The sequence below is a fragment of the Gopherus evgoodei genome, chromosome 22 (assembly GCF_007399415.2).
Source record: "Gopherus evgoodei ecotype Sinaloan lineage chromosome 22, rGopEvg1_v1.p, whole genome shotgun sequence".
Classification (NCBI taxonomy): Eukaryota; Metazoa; Chordata; order Testudines; family Testudinidae; genus Gopherus; species Gopherus evgoodei.
Genome location: NC_044343.1, coordinates 4486868 through 4503974, shown reverse-complemented (window position 1 = coordinate 4503974; position 17107 = coordinate 4486868). Strand labels below are relative to the sequence as shown.

General features: G+C 47.0%; 1 protein-coding gene across 1 annotated transcript in view; it reads left to right on the top strand.

Moving 5' to 3' along the window:
* Nucleotides 1-1964: 1964 nt before the first annotated feature.
* The window catches only part of EFNA2 (ephrin A2), a 150307-nt gene continuing 135164 nt past the window's right edge, over nt 1965-17107 (top strand). Inside the window, exon 1 of the mRNA XM_030540526.1 lies at nt 1965-3255. Coding sequence (XP_030396386.1) covers nt 3134-3255 — 122 coding nt within the window. The 5' untranslated portion in view covers nt 1965-3133. The remainder of the gene's footprint in view (nt 3256-17107) is intronic.

Sequence of the window (17107 nt, the reverse complement as noted above, 5' to 3'; positions counted from 1 at the left end):
TGCCGCTGTGATCATACATGGCGGGACCATGTGCGAGCCCCGTCGGTGTGGGGAAAAGGCTTTTAGTGGCTGGGCTTGATGAATGAAAACAAGTAAAACTGATGGACAAGTGGACAGCTTTATGATAGCTTCCTGCTGACAGGAAGAAAGATTGGTTGACGGTGGCTTGATAGAGAAATATCTTGATGGGAGTCAGGTAAGGAGATGTATGACTTTGATGACAGAGAAGTCAGTTGCACAGGAGGAGGAAGAATTCTGCCTTTATTGTTGGGGGGTGTAACACCCACAGTTCACTGGCGTTTTCAATTGAGATTTGCCAAATAATGATGCAAATCCATATTTTATTCATATTGCACCTATCCAGGTGCTTTATACTAGAGCTTGTTTTGTGTTAAAAAACCCTCCTCCAAAACTAAAAGTACCTGAGATTAAGGGCCAGATTTCAAGGGGAAAACAGGTCCCTAAACATGCTGCAAGCCACCTCGTCAGATGTACGAAAGCGTCTGACTCCCACTGATTTCAGTGGGCACCTCGTCACTTTTGAAAAGCCCACTAGGCACCTCTCTGCAGCTTTAGATGCCTAAATAGCTTTGTAAACCTGGCGCTTCAGCAATACTAGATCCGAGTGAGAGCTTGGCTTTGTCAGTTGAGAGGCTCGCCTGGACGAGATGGAGCTGCAGGCTCATACCTCTTCCCCCCCCCTGCTCAGCATCAGCGTATTCTTTTGAGGTGATGATAATTTGTGCTTAGGGGTCTGCAACTATAAGGCCCTCAGCTCTCACCTGAAGTCATTGGGAGGTGAGGGTGCTCAGCACTTTGCAGTCTCAGGCTGTCATCTGAGGCTGGTAAGTGGCTCACCGTACACTTTACTGTGTGGGGGGCTTTTAGAAGAGACCTTAAATAACCAAGCTCCCATCTGCCTGCTTGGGAAGTAAGGATCCCCAGGTGTTTTTCACAGGGGTTTGCTCCTGTATTCCTGGCTAAAGAGTTCTCCTCCCCCTGCGCTGGTGTTAGAAAATTATCCTGCAGCAGTGATCTAAACCACCACCGTTTACATCAGCGATTCTGCAGGGCCCGCCTTGCTGTATCCCTGCTGGAAGGTGGGTCGCTGCGTGCCAGCAGGCCGCCCCCTGCCTCGTCCAGTCTGTGCGGGGTTTGGGGATGAAAGGCGCTGTGTATAATGGGACAGGGCTTTCAATGCAAAGGGCTGTATAAGTATTATGTATGATTATAAATATGCAATATTGTCTGTCTACAAGATCTGCAAAGGAAAGCAACCTATATGTGCAAACTCTCATTATTAGATTACTATTTGATTCGATCACCTGTGATCTAGAGAGAAAGAGGCCTGTATCAATGCAGGGTATTTGATCTGCTCTCTCTCACCCCATGTGGTCTGCCTGGCTCCCTACCCCTATCTGGGCCCATTGACTGTATTTTTGTAAGGTGATCCTTGCCCGGGTCACTAAAGAGACCCCCAGGAACAAACGGATACCCCCCCCCCCGGCCCTGGAGCCAGGGAGTGAAAAGCGCAGCCCTGAAGCCTGGTTCATCCAGCCCAGCTGCTCTGGCTCGGGGAGAGCCACTTCCAAGCCGCCCCTCTCGCTCTGCAGAGCCGAGATTGACTGGGCGAGAGACACCCACATGCGGGGGGGCCCCAAGCCCGGGCGAGCCTGGTGCCGGCCAACCAACCTTGAGCCGGGGCTCCGCCTCTGTGAATGGGGGGCCGGGCCGCGGGGAGGGTGACCGCAAGCGGCAACAATGTAGAAAAAAATCCGTTTCATTCACTCGGAGCCTGCAAGTCCCGCGGCAGAGCCGCTGAGCAGCCGCCGCCGCCGAGGGGGCAGTTTCCCTGCACATCTCTGCAACTTTGGGCTGAGGGATGGGGGGGCACCACTGAGGAGCGTGATGCACTTGCATTAACATACCGGGGTGGGGGGGAGGAGAGGCCGCCTGCCCCCCCGGCCTCCGCCTTTTGTATTTCGTTTCGGTGCAATGTTGGGTCCTTCGGCTTCTGCCTCAGTCTGAAGTGAAGGCAGGGAGGGGAGGATCCTGGCTGCGGGAGGGGCGCTGGGAACCTGTTGGAGCCCGCAGCTGAGCCTCTTCCCCGGATCTCATCCCAGCCTGGTTTTACAGGTGTGGGGAAGGCACCCGAAAAAAGCCACGACTCTCGCCGGGGAACGGAGGGAAGAAGGAGCCTTTAAAAGAAGAAGAACTTGGGGAAAAGTTTGGTTTGGGGGTGGGGGAAGAAATTATTCACTCTTGGGAAAGTTTGTGGCTCTCTTGCTGGGCTGTGGAATTGCCGAGGAAGATGGGGCGGCTCTGAGACTGAAGGACCCCCCCGCATCGCTGTAGCTGAGTGCGAAGTTGCCTGTTTTCTGTTGCTTTTCCTCCTCGGAAGAGGTGGGATGTGTCCGTGTGGGGGTGCTCTCGGGGAGAAGAGGAACCACAAACTTTGCCTGTTGACTTTGCTCCCCTTTGGCGAGGGCTGGACCAGGACTGCTCAGAAATGGTAAGGGGGGGTCGTTTGCAACCTGTCTCTTGATTCCGCCGACTGCCGCTGTTCCTGGCTCTTCTTTTCCTTCACATTGGCACCGATTGGATTGAAGATTTTTTTTATTTTTAAAGCCATGGGATCCCTTCACTTCTCCTGCAGGAAAACCGCCTGCAGAGTTTGAGAACCAGGGACTTTGCTGGTGCAGAGAGAATGCACGAGAACAAGGCGAAGGGAGAAAGTTATCGGTGAATTCTGCCCCTCACCTTCACAGGACTTTCATCCACCGCTGGATTATTTAAAACAAAAATCCCCACAGCCCCACCTACACCCACAGAATCAGATCATCCTGAAGCCTGGCAATACTTTTGTTTTCAAAAGATCCGATTGCAACAGACTTTGCAACAAGGGGCGACTGCACACAGGAACTGCACACGCTGCCTAGCAATGCTTGCAAAAGGGGATCCGCTGCTCTGAATGAATCAGGAGTGTTTAGTTGCATCAAGAGAAAGGGCAGCCAGAGGCTCTGGGAATAAATGAACCGGTTGCATTCTTGGTAAAGCGAAGCCTTGCAGATAAATCGGAAGGTGGGGTGGGGAGGAGAGAGAGAAAAGAAGAAAGAAAGGACGATAAAATACGATGGTGCATTTGGAGGTGGCCGTGCTGCTGGTAGCCCTGGTCGGGGTTTGTGTCTGGACTGATGATACTGGGAAAGTTATCTCGGATCGTTATGCTGTTTATTGGAACAAGAGCAACCCCAGGTAAGGTAGAGAGAAGCCAAATGCATGCGTGCACCCTCCACACCCGCCCCCCTGTCTGTGCAACCCCAGGGCAGCATCAGAGACAGCCAGCATCCCTGCAGTCCTAGTAAAGAGGGAGCTGGGCTGGGGGAGATGGGGGAGAGAATCTGGCTCACATCATCGTTTTGCTGTTGTACATGTGTTTGTTTGGTGGGTGGTTGTGTTGGCTGGGACATGAAGGTCTTTTATTCTCCAGGGATGCACAGAGCAGTTACTGCTGGGAGATAGATCTCTCTCTATGTATGCATGTAGGTGTGTAGATATACACACACATACACACACACATATATTTCCTTCTCCCTCTCTCCTCTAAAAAGCCCAGCGGCAGTGATCAGGACAGAATGCAAACTTAATGATCCATTCAAGCTGAGTCAGGCTGAGGCGAATAAGGTGAAAGGTGAAATCAGATGGTGCCTGGGTTTTTCTGTTTGTTCATGGAGTGGGAGCAGAAAGGGCAGGCTTATCACAGACGCTGGGGAGATTATTTTATATGAAAGTTGCCACCAACTTTCCAGCTCAGCCGAGGCCTGATTTCCCTAAGGAGTGAGAGAGATGCCTACCTGGAGAGTTGCAAACAGTCTGCATTAATTTATTTGTCTTGTGTGTGTGTGTGTGTGTGGGTGGGTGTTATTGCTGACTTGTTGCAAAGCAAAGCATTCCTAAATAATGAATCCTGTCAATTTGCTCATTCAGACTCCTCTGTTGTAAAACTGGGAGTGGCAGAAGGACGCATGCATACATGTGTATATAGACGTAGATTTGGTCTAGCTATTATTTTATTTGGTTTCACTTGCATAGTGATTTGATATCCTCAGGAAATCAGTATGTTTTATTAATAAAAGTATTTGTTGCAAAAAAAGCAATTCTGGGCAATATCCATTTGCAGTGAATAATGGATTTTTTTTTTATATAATAGATGGCAGCTACCAGTAAGTCTCATATTTAACAGGAAAAAAAACCCCGAACCATTATATTTTATTTTATTTACGGATGCTAGTTTTAAGGGGCTTTGTGAGAGTTTCACTTTTAAACTTGTAAGTCCTTGTTGAAACAAAACTGATGCAAACCCAGTAGATATAGATATTAATTTTACAGCTCTGTTTTTTGGCAGACATGGTGCTGGCATCAAATATCCTTTCACCCAGAAGCCAATTCTGGGAAGTTGTGAGTCTGCTTAGCCAAGGTGAACAAATTATAGCAGTTTTCAGAACCACTGCAGACTGTAAAATCAATTACACGTCACTTAGGAACTCTCTTCTTGTTGAATTAAACACCCTCCCTCCGATGACAGTTGTTCATCTTTCTCTGATTACTGCCTGCTGGTTCAGGTGTATATTGGACGCAGGTAAATATGGCTCATGCTGGAATCTTTTTTTCAGTTGCCTTTTTAAAGTTTACAAATGGCTGAAGAAGAAGCCTCGCTCCTGGTATAAAGATGAGGTCTCTGTGGGCAAGTAATTTTGATATTACTTGAAGTGCAGGAGGGCTGCGGATTCGTGTGTATTTTTCAACAGTGAGGATTTCCATTTCTCGGGAAGTCAGAACCAAAAAAGGCCGCATTACCTTTAGAGATTCATATTAAGCCCAATAAGATAGCCCTGACCTGCCCTAAGGACCATACCTAGGGGCTCTGCAAGCCATGGGTGTGTGTTCTTAAATTTGCCCAATTTCTGTTGTGAGATATTTAAACTCTTCCATACTCCTTGATAATGAACTTTGGGTAAATTAAAGTTTTCCTTCCATGCAGGATCCTGAGCTGGTATTATTTTGGGCTCTTGAAAACAGAATAGATCTTCCAGTTTGACTTTAAAAGAAAACTTAACTGTGGGAAATGTATACCGTGGAGCCATGAACATACACTGTGAGAACCCGAAATATATAACAAAAAGCATCGTATACTGCCAGTTATTGCCACATGATTATTTAGAATAAACTCCCATGGCTGCTTCAGTGGTGAGACTAGAAAATGGGTTATCTGTGTTCAGAGGCTCATAATGGCTTTTGCGAAATATTATTCAGTCTACCAGTGTCTAATAAATAGACCAGAGCACAGTGATTGCATGTGGTGTGGAAAACTCAGAAATGAGAAACAAGATTTCCCAAATACTGTAAAGGAGGGGGAAAATTTGAAGTTTTTTTTTCTTTTTTCATTGCTGTTAAAAAAAATGGTATTTGGTTACTTTAATTTGTCTTTGAATTTAATTCTGTTCTTTCAAAGGTTAATTTAAACAAAACAAAACAAAGTTTCAGTTTTGCTGTAATTCTTTTAAGTCTGAATTTTTTTGGGAAAACAAAATAATTTGAGTTTTAAATCAAGATGAAATCATTGTGGGCCCCCCCCCCCCATGACTCAGGTGACTAAGACCATAAGGAATCCCCCCCTCCTCCCCAAAAAACCTGCTTAAATAGACAAATATGTGGACAGTTCTGTAGAAAACCTACTTTTTACAATTAAAAAAAAAATTACATTAATCTTACCAAAATCTTCTCTATAGGGCACTAAATATAATTATCCCTGAGTTCGTAGGAACAATAATTGTGCTAATTTTATTCACTAGAGGGTTTATATTTGCCCTTTCCTTTAGATCTTGTTTTTCTTTATTTGGGTAAAAAGCGTATTTTTCAGCTGTCTTCAGAACCTGCAGAGCATTAAATCCGGGCAAGTATGGAAACATGAACCTTAGCTGATCCTCATGTAAGACCTGTGCCCCCTTGTAATAGTGAAATAGACAAATAGGTAGCGAAATAGACGAAAAGTTGCTGCTGACGGGGAGACCTTCTGCATTTCCAGTGCTGGAGATATTTCCCCCCATCTTGCTGTGGGAAAGCTCCAAGGGGAACCTTTAATAGAGAACTTTTTATTTTCCAGTTCGCTTCCTGACAGTATGAATGGCCTCTTCATTCTAGTTGATCTCCAGTGAAATTTTTACATTTTATTAGAGCTCCCAACTGTATTTCAATGAGGATCTCTGTCCAAATGAGCATAGCATGATGTATGGAGGCTGGTGAGACAACTTGTGCATGGGTCTGTGATGCAAGTCGGTCTGTCTCACTAGTATGTCCCTTATTAACGTATCTATAGTCACCTATAGACTGTTAGAAACACACAGGATTAGGAGAATGTTAAAAGTCTTTCTACCAGCTTTATTTATCCAACCATCACATGTTCTCACAGAGGGATAAACAGGATCCTAAAATGTACAGTTTCTTCCAGCTCTGCATTGCTCATACAGTAACCCTAAAGTTCGGGAATCCCATCCTTTTGTGCGTGCATCCCTGTAATGGCTTCTTTATGGGCCGATTTTGTTGCATATGGATTTTATTATCTCTCTCGCATTTTTGTGGGGGGTTGGAAAGGAGAGATTCCGCCCCCCACACTAAGTTTTTGGTTACAGCTTCAGTTCCTTCCCAGCTTCCACGGCCTTTGCTCTTTTCTTTTGTTCTGTTAAATGCCAAACATGTGCGAGGGCCCTTCCAAGACAGAATGGATGTGGCTTTAACATATGCTATGTGACCGATCAAGCTTTAGGATCAAGGTCATTAGAACTGGGGGACAGTATCGCCAGGTATTTCGGGTCAGTTTCTGTTACTAGGTGCTCAAGGATTGTTAAAATAGTACTAAAAGCTGAAACTAGTTGATGATACTTCACTCCCGCTTGATATAAAGATCTCAGTAATAACGCTCACCTTCTGTTATAAGGCTCAAGACCTTTACCTCCCAGTTTCATGAAACGCCACTATAATTGCCCTTTTTGCCACAGCGCCTCTGTCCACGCCCCAGGGTGAGGGTATAGAGGAGGGAGTGGGGGTATTTACCACTTAAAATAACGTTTCACAAGGAAAGTGTGTCTGCAAAGAAAAAAATTGGGCCAGGGGGTGCTAAAAATAGAAAAAAAAAAAAACAGAGAAAAGGAAAAAAGAACAACGAGAAAGGGTCAGTGGATTTTAGCGAGATGCATTAGTAGCATTTGGATCCAGTTAAAGGTGCTGTATTTTCCTGATGCGGCACACCACAATGCAGGACATAACCGCATGTGTATGTCTCCATTCTGTGTGACTGGGTGCAGGAAATTTAGGGCAGTTTATTAGATGTAAACACAGAAATTTCTGTTGAGTTTTCTGTTCATTTTTTTTTTAAAAAACCAAGGAGTGGCGTTTTTATTTATTTATCTCTAGAGATAGCAGAGGTTTGCATCAATTTAATTTTTGTCTTTTGTTTTCTGTTTTGATTTATGCTCTTTTCCATCTTGTTTCATAAAAGATAAATGAGAAATAGTGAAAAGGAACAAAACCATAATCCTTAAAACCCGCTCGCCCGGCTTTGCAATACGGGTTTTTCCTTTTGATTTGTACCATAATTTATACTCCATAGAAGCCAATGTTAAATCTCACGGTCCACATGATTTGTCCGGGTTGCACAGTAATTCCGCACTTGATAATTGTGACCAAATTAAAAATGAATTGTAAATTGAGACAGTGTGGTCTACCCGTTCTGTCCAAGTTTTTAATATAGGTAGTCTCAGTAGATTGAGAGAGACGTATTGATAAGGGTATTGTAACCCTGCATCTGGAAAACGATAGATACGTTTTATTAAATATGTCTCATATTGGGCGGTATCGAAATACCTGTAGGAGAGATTAGATATATCATGTATCTATATCTATATCTAGCTCTCTTTCTATATATACACCCACTTATATACAACATATATGTACTTATATACACACATTTATTTGTGTGTGCGCGCGTGTTTGTGTATGTATTATATACACACTAATACTTTTGTATACACTTAAATGATGGAGGTACCAGTTGTTCTCATGAAGCTGTAAACACCCCAATCAAGCTGCATAAAATGGGCATATGTGTTTCCCATTCATAGATGTATATCTAAAAATCTATGTCATACTATGTTACATGCATGTTGACTGGAATATCTAAAAGGAGCCACTTTCATATTGGTTCACTCGAGTCATTGTATGATTGCATGCAAACCCCAACGTACAGACCATGAATGTTTAACTTCTAGTGATGGAAAAGACCCCGATTTAGCGCTCCAGGCCATTGCTCGGCCAGTGCAGGATTGTTTGCCACAGTATATTTTCTAGAGTGCTGTACCGTAGAGGTTTAAAGGTCCCGAGCAGTGGGGTTCTCTTATGCAGCACCCGCATAGACATTGCATATATTTTAAATCCATTTGACAGTGTAGTGCAGGGCACCCTTATCTGTAGGGCTTGTGAGCCAGTTGGTAGAGTTTGGGTTGAATTAAAAATGTAGGGTAGGCAAAGCCGATGGAGCGCAGAGAGTTAAGAGTTTTGTGTGTGAAGCACGTATGTGTCTCATGCCATCACTTAGAACTTAGAACTGAAACTTTTCCAAAACCTGGCCTCCAACCAGCTGGATCACGTTACGTCCATCGATTGGAACTCACATCTACAAACTCTGGTAGCTGCATTCGGAGGAACGGAGGTTTAGTGGGAAGGAATGACTTCACTCCAAGAGGGCTCTCTGATACTGTACGGCCATAAACCCCACCAAACCCGCACTGTTCTGTGCATGATTGAAAATCTCTACAAAGGCAGAGCAAGGACCGTGGATTTAGTATTTGTCTCCATTCTCCACTCTACCTGCAACTATGTAATAGGCAGGTTATAGTAATTCTAGAATGACAGCTTTCCTGCAGCAAATGCAGTTCCTGTGTACGCAGCCATATATTTATATATATATATATATATGGAAAGAAAGAAATGTGCAGTGTATTGGGTATTCTCTCTCTCTGTTTCCAGTACAGGTACAAACACCATAAATGGTCTAGTGTTTACCCATGTCCTGTATTTAACTGCCAAGTCGTTTCTTTGCCTCGGAAGATTCATGTTTTGACTTTTATTGTGTTAACACCTCTGGGGTTTCTTCTCTGCTCCCCTGCATTCCCCCAGTTTTGTGGAAGTCAGACATCGGCAAACTGGACAAATAGTCCCCATCAGTGACACCCCCCAATGGGAAGAGCTTTCCAGGGATTGTCCAGGCTCCGATCTCAGCCCTATCTGGAGTGGGGTTGAGGTGCTTGCAGATGAGTTGGTGAGATGTCAGAGTTTGTCTTGCTGTTTGGATGCGAGTGGGGGGGTTCCCTTCCAGACAGGGCAGGTTTGAAGGCTGATCCGCATTCCCTTGTCCCTCAGTAGGGACACATTCCCCCAACCCGCATATCGTGCACACACGGTTGTCTGTTTTATTTCCCTATAAACGGTGGAGTCTCCTACCTGGAAAGCGATAACTAAAGACATCTGGAAGAGGCACCTCTTTGTACTCCAAGGCACAGGCTGCTGGCCTGGGTCATGCTTTACCCAGGAGTTCAGTGCACAGCAGCTATGGAGGAGACCAACCCCCCCCCCCCCCCCCGAGAAACTTAGCTTCTTTTGGCTATTCTGGGATCGGGATGGTTTTGCTCGTACACAGCTTAGGTGTCAACGGTTAAACTCTGATGGGCCAAATTAATCACCAGGATCTGCTGACTTAATGGAGTTGCAGCAAAGATGAATCTGGCCCAGTGAAAACACTTTTATTTAAAATATTGGAGCAAGGGGCACACGTCTTTAGTTTTCTGGGGATAGTTTGATGCCAGGTATTGCTGATGGGGGATTGAACAGGGTGGTTAGAGCCCTCTGGGAAAGTGCATGCAAATGTGTATCCTTCCGTGAGCATTCAGTGCCAGGCTTCCAGCTTGCCTTATCTTCAAGACCTCTGCTTGCCAGCACTTCCTGGGGTCCTTGGAGTTGGCAGGGTCCTTTTGGATCATTTCTTCCATTTCTCCGGCTCACGCCCCACACAGATTTTTCCAAGCACTGCCCTGGGATTTTTGCACCAAGCTCTCCGAGAAAAGTGTCGAACTCTACGCTCAGACCTCTTTAAAGATCAGCACCGGCCCCCAGTTAATTTCAGAGTCCTTGACAGAGTGCAGATAATTGCCCCCTCGCTCCCTTAATGCCGTGCGCTGCAGCAGGCTGTCTTATTGTTTGGGGGTGTGCGGAAAGGCTTTTTCGGGAATGCTGATTCGAGGTGCAGGACGCTACTGTCTCAGCTGTCCTGCTCCCCTCTATTCTCTTCTAGTAGCGCTTTTTATTTTTAATTTCTTTTATTTTCCTTTTATACAAAGATTGTTTGCAACCCTGCCCCCGCCCCCTTCCTCTCTCTTTTCCAGGCCGTTAAGCTCTGCTAGCTATTCTTCACTCAGTAAGGTCTGTAGCAAGCACAGTTAATAAACAGCAGATACAAACAGGTCCAATGTCTCTGACAAGATTTTCTCTCTCTACCTGTCTCTCTCTCTTTCTAGGGATTGCAATTACATTCCCCACTGGTTGTACATTTGGTATCCAGATGCTGGCTATGCACAGAATCCTAATAGAAGGCTGGAGCTCAGAGGTCTGAGGTGGAGCGAAACTGTTCGCAGGTTCACTACTCACCTATGCACTCCACGTGTTAAACCCTCTAAGCTGTCCACCTGGTCTTAGCGCAACAGCAGAGCAATAGGGAAAGGAGCCGGAGTGGGAACGGTGGGGGGGGAGGAAGCCACTTTGGATTGAGACTTGAGGGCTTTATATCTCAGACACACGTATATGCTGCATCTATATACAATATACACACACACACATACAATCTATCTATAGGCATGCACACGTAAATCTTAGCTATATATAATATATACACATTTATCTACAGGTGCACACGCATCTCTCTCTGTATAATATACACACCCGTATGTATATATAACGCACACACACTCTTGTATCTATAGGCACACATACATCTATATGTATCTGTAATGTGTATAACACACATTTATAACTGTCTGTCTATAGGCACACATCATATCTGTGTTTTGCTACATAGGTGATACTTTCCCACACATGTCTATCTGGCTATAGAAATAGTATGTTGCACAAAGCAGCCCTTGGTCTCCGAAGGTGAAAATGTTGGCTCTTTTGCAGTAGGAGTAAAGCAGGTTTTTGGGGACTGCCTCCTGCCTGTAGAACTAAATGTATCTTTTGGCAGGCGATCACATCTGAGCATTGTCGCTCTCAGCACTGAGGAGAGTTTTAACATTTTTGAGCTCATCACGTCTCACCCCAGAGGCAGCCGCATTCCACGGCCTGTGTTCCACCAGTTTCGTGCCTGTGGCTTATTAAAAAACAACCAATCAAACCCACCTCCCAACCCACCCCTGCAACCTTTTGTGCCTTCTTGGGTGACGGGATGAGAGACGCTCCTAGAAATGTCAAATACCAATATAATGGCAGAGTCGCGTAGCTGATCCTGTACATTGAAGCCCCTTGCTGCTTGGGTGCTCTCTGGCACCGTGCAGATGCAGCTAGGGAGGTAAGGTCCAAATATATCAACAAGGGGAGAGAGAAAGCAGAATTCTCCTGCAGCCTGTGACACCAGCATATTTAATAGATGAATTTGTGGAGCATCTCTAAAATCAGTGACCTTCTCTGAGCAGGTGTTGGGATTCACTATGGGGTAGGGTGGAGAACTCTGAACTCTTCAGCTGCGTGTTTGCTGGTGGAGCGCAGTTTGGAAAGGCCAGTCCAGAAAGGTCTGCTCCCAAAGGCTGCGCCTCCTCTTAAAGTCTCCCGTCGTGGCACTCCCACTGGGGCAGCACGAGTAACTGCAGGAGTGTTAGTGCAGACGGGGCAGGGGTGACCCGGCCGTTGTAATGTTCTAGGCTATGGGTACGGCGGGTGGGAAATCTTAAGGAAAAAGCCAAGCATGGGCAAGACCCATGAAAGAAAGAAGGAAGAGAGGAAAGAAAGAAAGAAAGAAGAATTGTGTTACGGTAATGGATACACTGCCCCTGGCCTGCTTCCCTTGCTCTGAATCATCCCAGCGCCATCCAGACAGTTAATCAGCATTTATTAGTAGGTGTTAAAAGTGACTTTCGTTTATTTATTTATTTCTCCCCTTTGGTTGTTGATGCTGTCGCTGCCAGGCTGCTAAATAGCTTTCCATTGTTCGAGGGCTAATTAGCTCTTAATGAACCTCCTTGCTCAAATGCCAGAGCCGAATGGAGGGGAGTACGATGGTGAGTTGTTTGTTTTTTTCAGGCGCGTGAGTTTAGGGCAAACTGTGTGTCTTGAAAAAAAGCATGGCAGACCGTGAGTGACGGCAGCGAAGGGATCAATAGAGGGATGCCAGGGGAGGGTTGGGGGGGCTCGGTCGGACTCCCTGTTGAAAGTCAAAGAGGGGCGTGCATCACCCTCCAGGATCACGCCCTTCATCATTAAAAGGTAGGGGTTTAATTTTGCACTGATCCAGGACTGAAAAGCTTCACACTCCAGACTAGTGACGGTTAAAATAGCCATGGGGCTTACGCTGTATGTTCTGTGCTTCCAGTGCTTCAGAGCCTGTTCTCAGAGGGTAGCAAGGGCAACAACTTGGCGATAAGTCACGTCCTGGGCCTTGACCTAGATAATTTTTTTTTGTTTTAACTTCTCAGCTCCAAAGTGGGTTTCAGAAAACGTGTGCAGGAATCATGGGGGGAGATTGGCCTGGTTTATGTGGGAGATCAGACTAGATGTTGCTCACAATCCCGTCTGGCCTTAAGAATCTAGGACAGACTGGATCCACAATGACGAAAAGAACATTTTCAGTGGTCATCATTTGTATATATCACTGTCGAGGGTGATCATTTTAAAATGATCCATTTTCATTCATATGTGCAGCTGCCCAGGACGATCTGAGCAGATTGTACAACGCCTGACACAGCTGGGGCCTGGTCCAGGACCAGGGCTCCTTGGCACTGCAGTGAGATAAATAATAGCCATAATAAGAACTTGCTTACAACAGCCTCACGCGTCAGGGCAAATCCTCCCGCCATCCGTCGGTTGAAGTCAACTCGACCCAACCCTGCTTTGGCTGACATCGCCGAGCCGAGCCATCCTGGCACGAGAAGATCAAGTAGGACTGTGGCTGGGGCAAAGCTCCGTTGATAGGGAAGTAGAATCAGTCACTGAGAGTCCTGAGGAGCAGGGTTATGGGACAATTGTTTGTATAGGGCGACATGCTTGTGTGTGAAATAAAGGCTCTGCTGTTAGCCGGTTCCGCAGCACATGGCGAGAACGCACGTTCTCTGTGTGTGTAATATTTAGCTTGGGTATTTGAACCAGTCTCTGAGCTGTTTCACTCTTGTTAACAAAGGAAAGAGGGCAAGAACAGAATAAGGTTTTTAATGTTTGCCGTGTTCCTTTCACCCCATAACTAGCCACACGGAGCTGGATCGAGCCACCGGAGCTCCCTACTGGTTTGAATGGGTATGGCCCGCTGTCTTTTAAAAAAAGCAGCCAAGGGGGGCCTGGTCCCACAACCAGGGAATGCAGGTGTTGTCCCATTGACTTTGATGGGAGGTGGATGGGGCCTTTGTTTTCAGTAATGCGACTTGCACCAGCAAAGGAGGCAGGATCGGGGCCAGGGTGGTATATTTCTACCAGCGAACATACCAAGTTTCCCGAGTGTGAAGCATGCTGCCCTCCGCTGTGCCCAGGGGTCTCCCCTGTGCTGCTTCAGGAAGAGGGCTGGCGCTCACGGGAAAGAGATGGGTAGCACGCAGGGGTGCTGCTTACTTCGCATACAATAAAGTGTCTGGCCAGAGTGGCGGAAGGAATGGAGTGAGTCCCCTTCTCTCTGCTCACTGGGTGTGGAAGGGCAAACCTCGGGTACGTTCACACCGCGCCCCCGTTCAGACCGGCCTCTCTGGTGGCGGGGATTTGGGAGCAGGCACCCTGTAGCTGCTCATGCAGCTCCTCTCTCTAGGAGTCAGCAGGCGAGGCGGACAGGGTTAAAGCTTGGCAGACCTGATGAGAAGAAGGGTCCTCTCCAAAGCAAGTTTGGAATCCACCCCCCTTCCCCACCCACCTCCTGGTCTGATTGAAGCCGCGCTTTGTGTCCTGCTGCGCCCTGGTCTGGGGCTGGGGGCGGGTAGGAGGCGCCGAAACTTCAGACGTAGGATGGAAGGAGTCCGAGCAATGACAATGGAAAAAGAAAGGATGGAAATTGACTTGCTAGAATAATAACTAAGATGGGGAACAACTTTTTATTCCCTCACATGGCGTGGGTAGCTCCCGGTGCTGCCGTCAGGATGTGAGGATGGTGCACCTTGACTCTCCTGGACCTGACCCTACTCTCAGCCCAGTGTAAAGCAGGAGTGACCCTGTTTACAGCAATGGAATTACACCAGTGGCAGCGAGACCAGATTTAGGCCCTAATCTGGGGTTGATGGGAATCTCAGGGGCTTCTTTCTAGGCCTATTTTTCCGACTTATATGGCACGGTCTGTGGAAGGGCCACATCATCAGCTGGTTTAAATTGGCAAAGCTCTGCTGAAGTCAGTGGAACCAGGCTCATTTACACCAGGGCAGGATCTGGCTTTAGGCTGGATGGAGCACTGGAGTGATGGGACAGCCCTGACCCTCCCCCCCAGGCCCTTGGGTAGGAGATGGGTAGGCCTGGTGATGGGCAGCCTCGTGAAGCTGGGCGGAGGGCCAGGGGAGGTAGCGGAGAGTCCTGCTGTGTGTGATCTGACAGAATTCTGCAGCAGGGAAGGGTGTGCGGGGGTGGGGTGGGGGAGCCTAGTGTGCGTTTGATCTTTCCCCAGTTCGCATGTTAATGACTACACCCCTGGGAGATGGGGTGGGGTGGGGGCAGGGGAAGGCACAGCTGCTGAGTTGGACAGGCCTTTTGGACCCTATAACAGGGCCCTTGGGCAGCAGGTAGGATCTCCAGTTCCCTGGGTTTACCTGGTGTTATCCAAAAGTCCCCCGAAGGTTCGGCACACCCAGCTCCAGCGCTGTTGGCCATGAGCGGATATCGATGCCGGGAAGCAAGGCCTTCGGCATTGCCGGCTGTATTGATCCTGCAGAGCGATTTGACATCTCACGGCCTCCAGTGAAGCCAAATCCACATCGGGGCCAGCAAGATCTGAGTTTTCCTTTCCCAGCTCAGCTCATATTTCCCTTCAGGTTGTTAATTGAGGGGGGGCGTGCAGCGGGAGAATGGAAATTAAGACTTTTTATTCCCACCCCACCAAGACTGGCGTTCCAGCACCATGTATATCCCCGACATGCCAGACGAGGCAGAGCGTGGTGTCATGGGCAGTTTTGGGGGCAAGATGCTGATCCCCGTCCTCCCCTGCCCTGTGCTGCTCTTTCAGGAACTGTGTTAGCAAAGTCGCCCCACAAACTTGGGTCACTGAAAATTCCCCACTCCTCCGAGCAGGTGCCGTTCCCCAGTGTCAGGCAGCCTTGGTCTCTTTCAGTGCGTTTGCTCCACCCGATGCGCCGATTTTTTTCTGCTCCTCTAAATTCTTTTTTCCCCTGGCCCTGCTCTGCGCTCGGGTGCGATACAGCAGTGACTTGGAGGAGTTCGGTAGTGAAGGGCACGGTCCAGCCGCTCCAAAAAGCCCTTCAGAATGGCCCAGGCTTCCCTTATGCTCAATATTCCGCCTGGCTTACACTATGAAATTGACAACATGCTGTACCCACCGGAGCCCATATATAAATACGCAGGTTATCTCCGCCAGTGCTGCAGTAGCGTTCCTGTAAGCTGTAGCATTTAGGACCATTCTTCACGACTCCAGGACTTTTTATTTGAGGAAGAGAGAGTTCTTTTCAGTCCTTGGTTAACAGCCTCCCAAACTTCCTCTCCCCCAAGGATGAAACCTTTTTATTTCTGATTTTTTTACAAAACAAAAATCCCTGTCTTTGAATTTTATAATTTTATTTTCTAGGGGGTCCGAAATCAGCTGCTTCTGTTATTGCAGGATCTCTACCAAAGGCCTATAAATGGCAAGGCTGATTTGTAACAATCAGAGATGGAAAAGACCTATTAGATTGTTTGGTTGGTTCTCCTTTCCGATGCATCAGAATTGTCTCCTAAGTGTGTTTTATTAGAGCACTGTCCAGTCTCATTTCAGAGAGAATATTTGCTGTTTCCCCACAAATTTGAAACCAAATGTTGTAGGATTTTTGCACAAGGGGAAAAATATTTGTATCATCTCATTTGCTCTTTAACATTCTGTGTGGTAAAAACCTCCCCATGTGCTAGGAAATAGACCAAGTGTTTGGACAATTAATCCAAATATTTCTGATCAATCGGTCCGGAAAATTTGGCTGCCAAGTGAGATTTCTTACTGTGCTTTCTAGTGGGTTTTTATTTAGGCTGGATTGGGATATTTTTTTAAAGCCCTATTTATGTTTGCAGTGAAATAAAATACACCAAGCCTGACCCCGTAGAGAGCTTGGAAAATCCCAGTTCTTCCTCTCTTCAATCCCATTTCTGCTGAGAAAAGCTGCCAGCCCTCATGCCCCACACCAAATCCAACCGCAGTGGAATTATTTCCGTGGTTGAGATTTCTGAAGCCAAAGGAACGTGTATGTGTGTGTTGCAGGAGGTGGGGGCAAGGGGGGTGTAGAATGGTGTCTCCTGATCTGTGGGAGGTGCGGACGTGGAGGATTCTTGGGGGGGAATATGCAGGGCTTTTCAGGACCTGCATTCCATCTCGCAGATCTGCCTGTAAAATTCCTAGCGGGATGGGTTGGGTGTGGAACAGGCAGCCACTTAAAGGTCTTTGAACCATAGACCGAGGTGCGTAGTGCATCGTAATACACTTATCAAACCATAGTACGAAGCATGGAGAAAACACAGAGCGGCCGAGGAGATGTGGGAGTCACGACAGATTCCCCGGCGCGGGAGGTGCGGCACGTTGAGCTGGGAGAGTAGGTATTTCATGGCACAGGGGAACATAGATTTCCTCCATACGGAC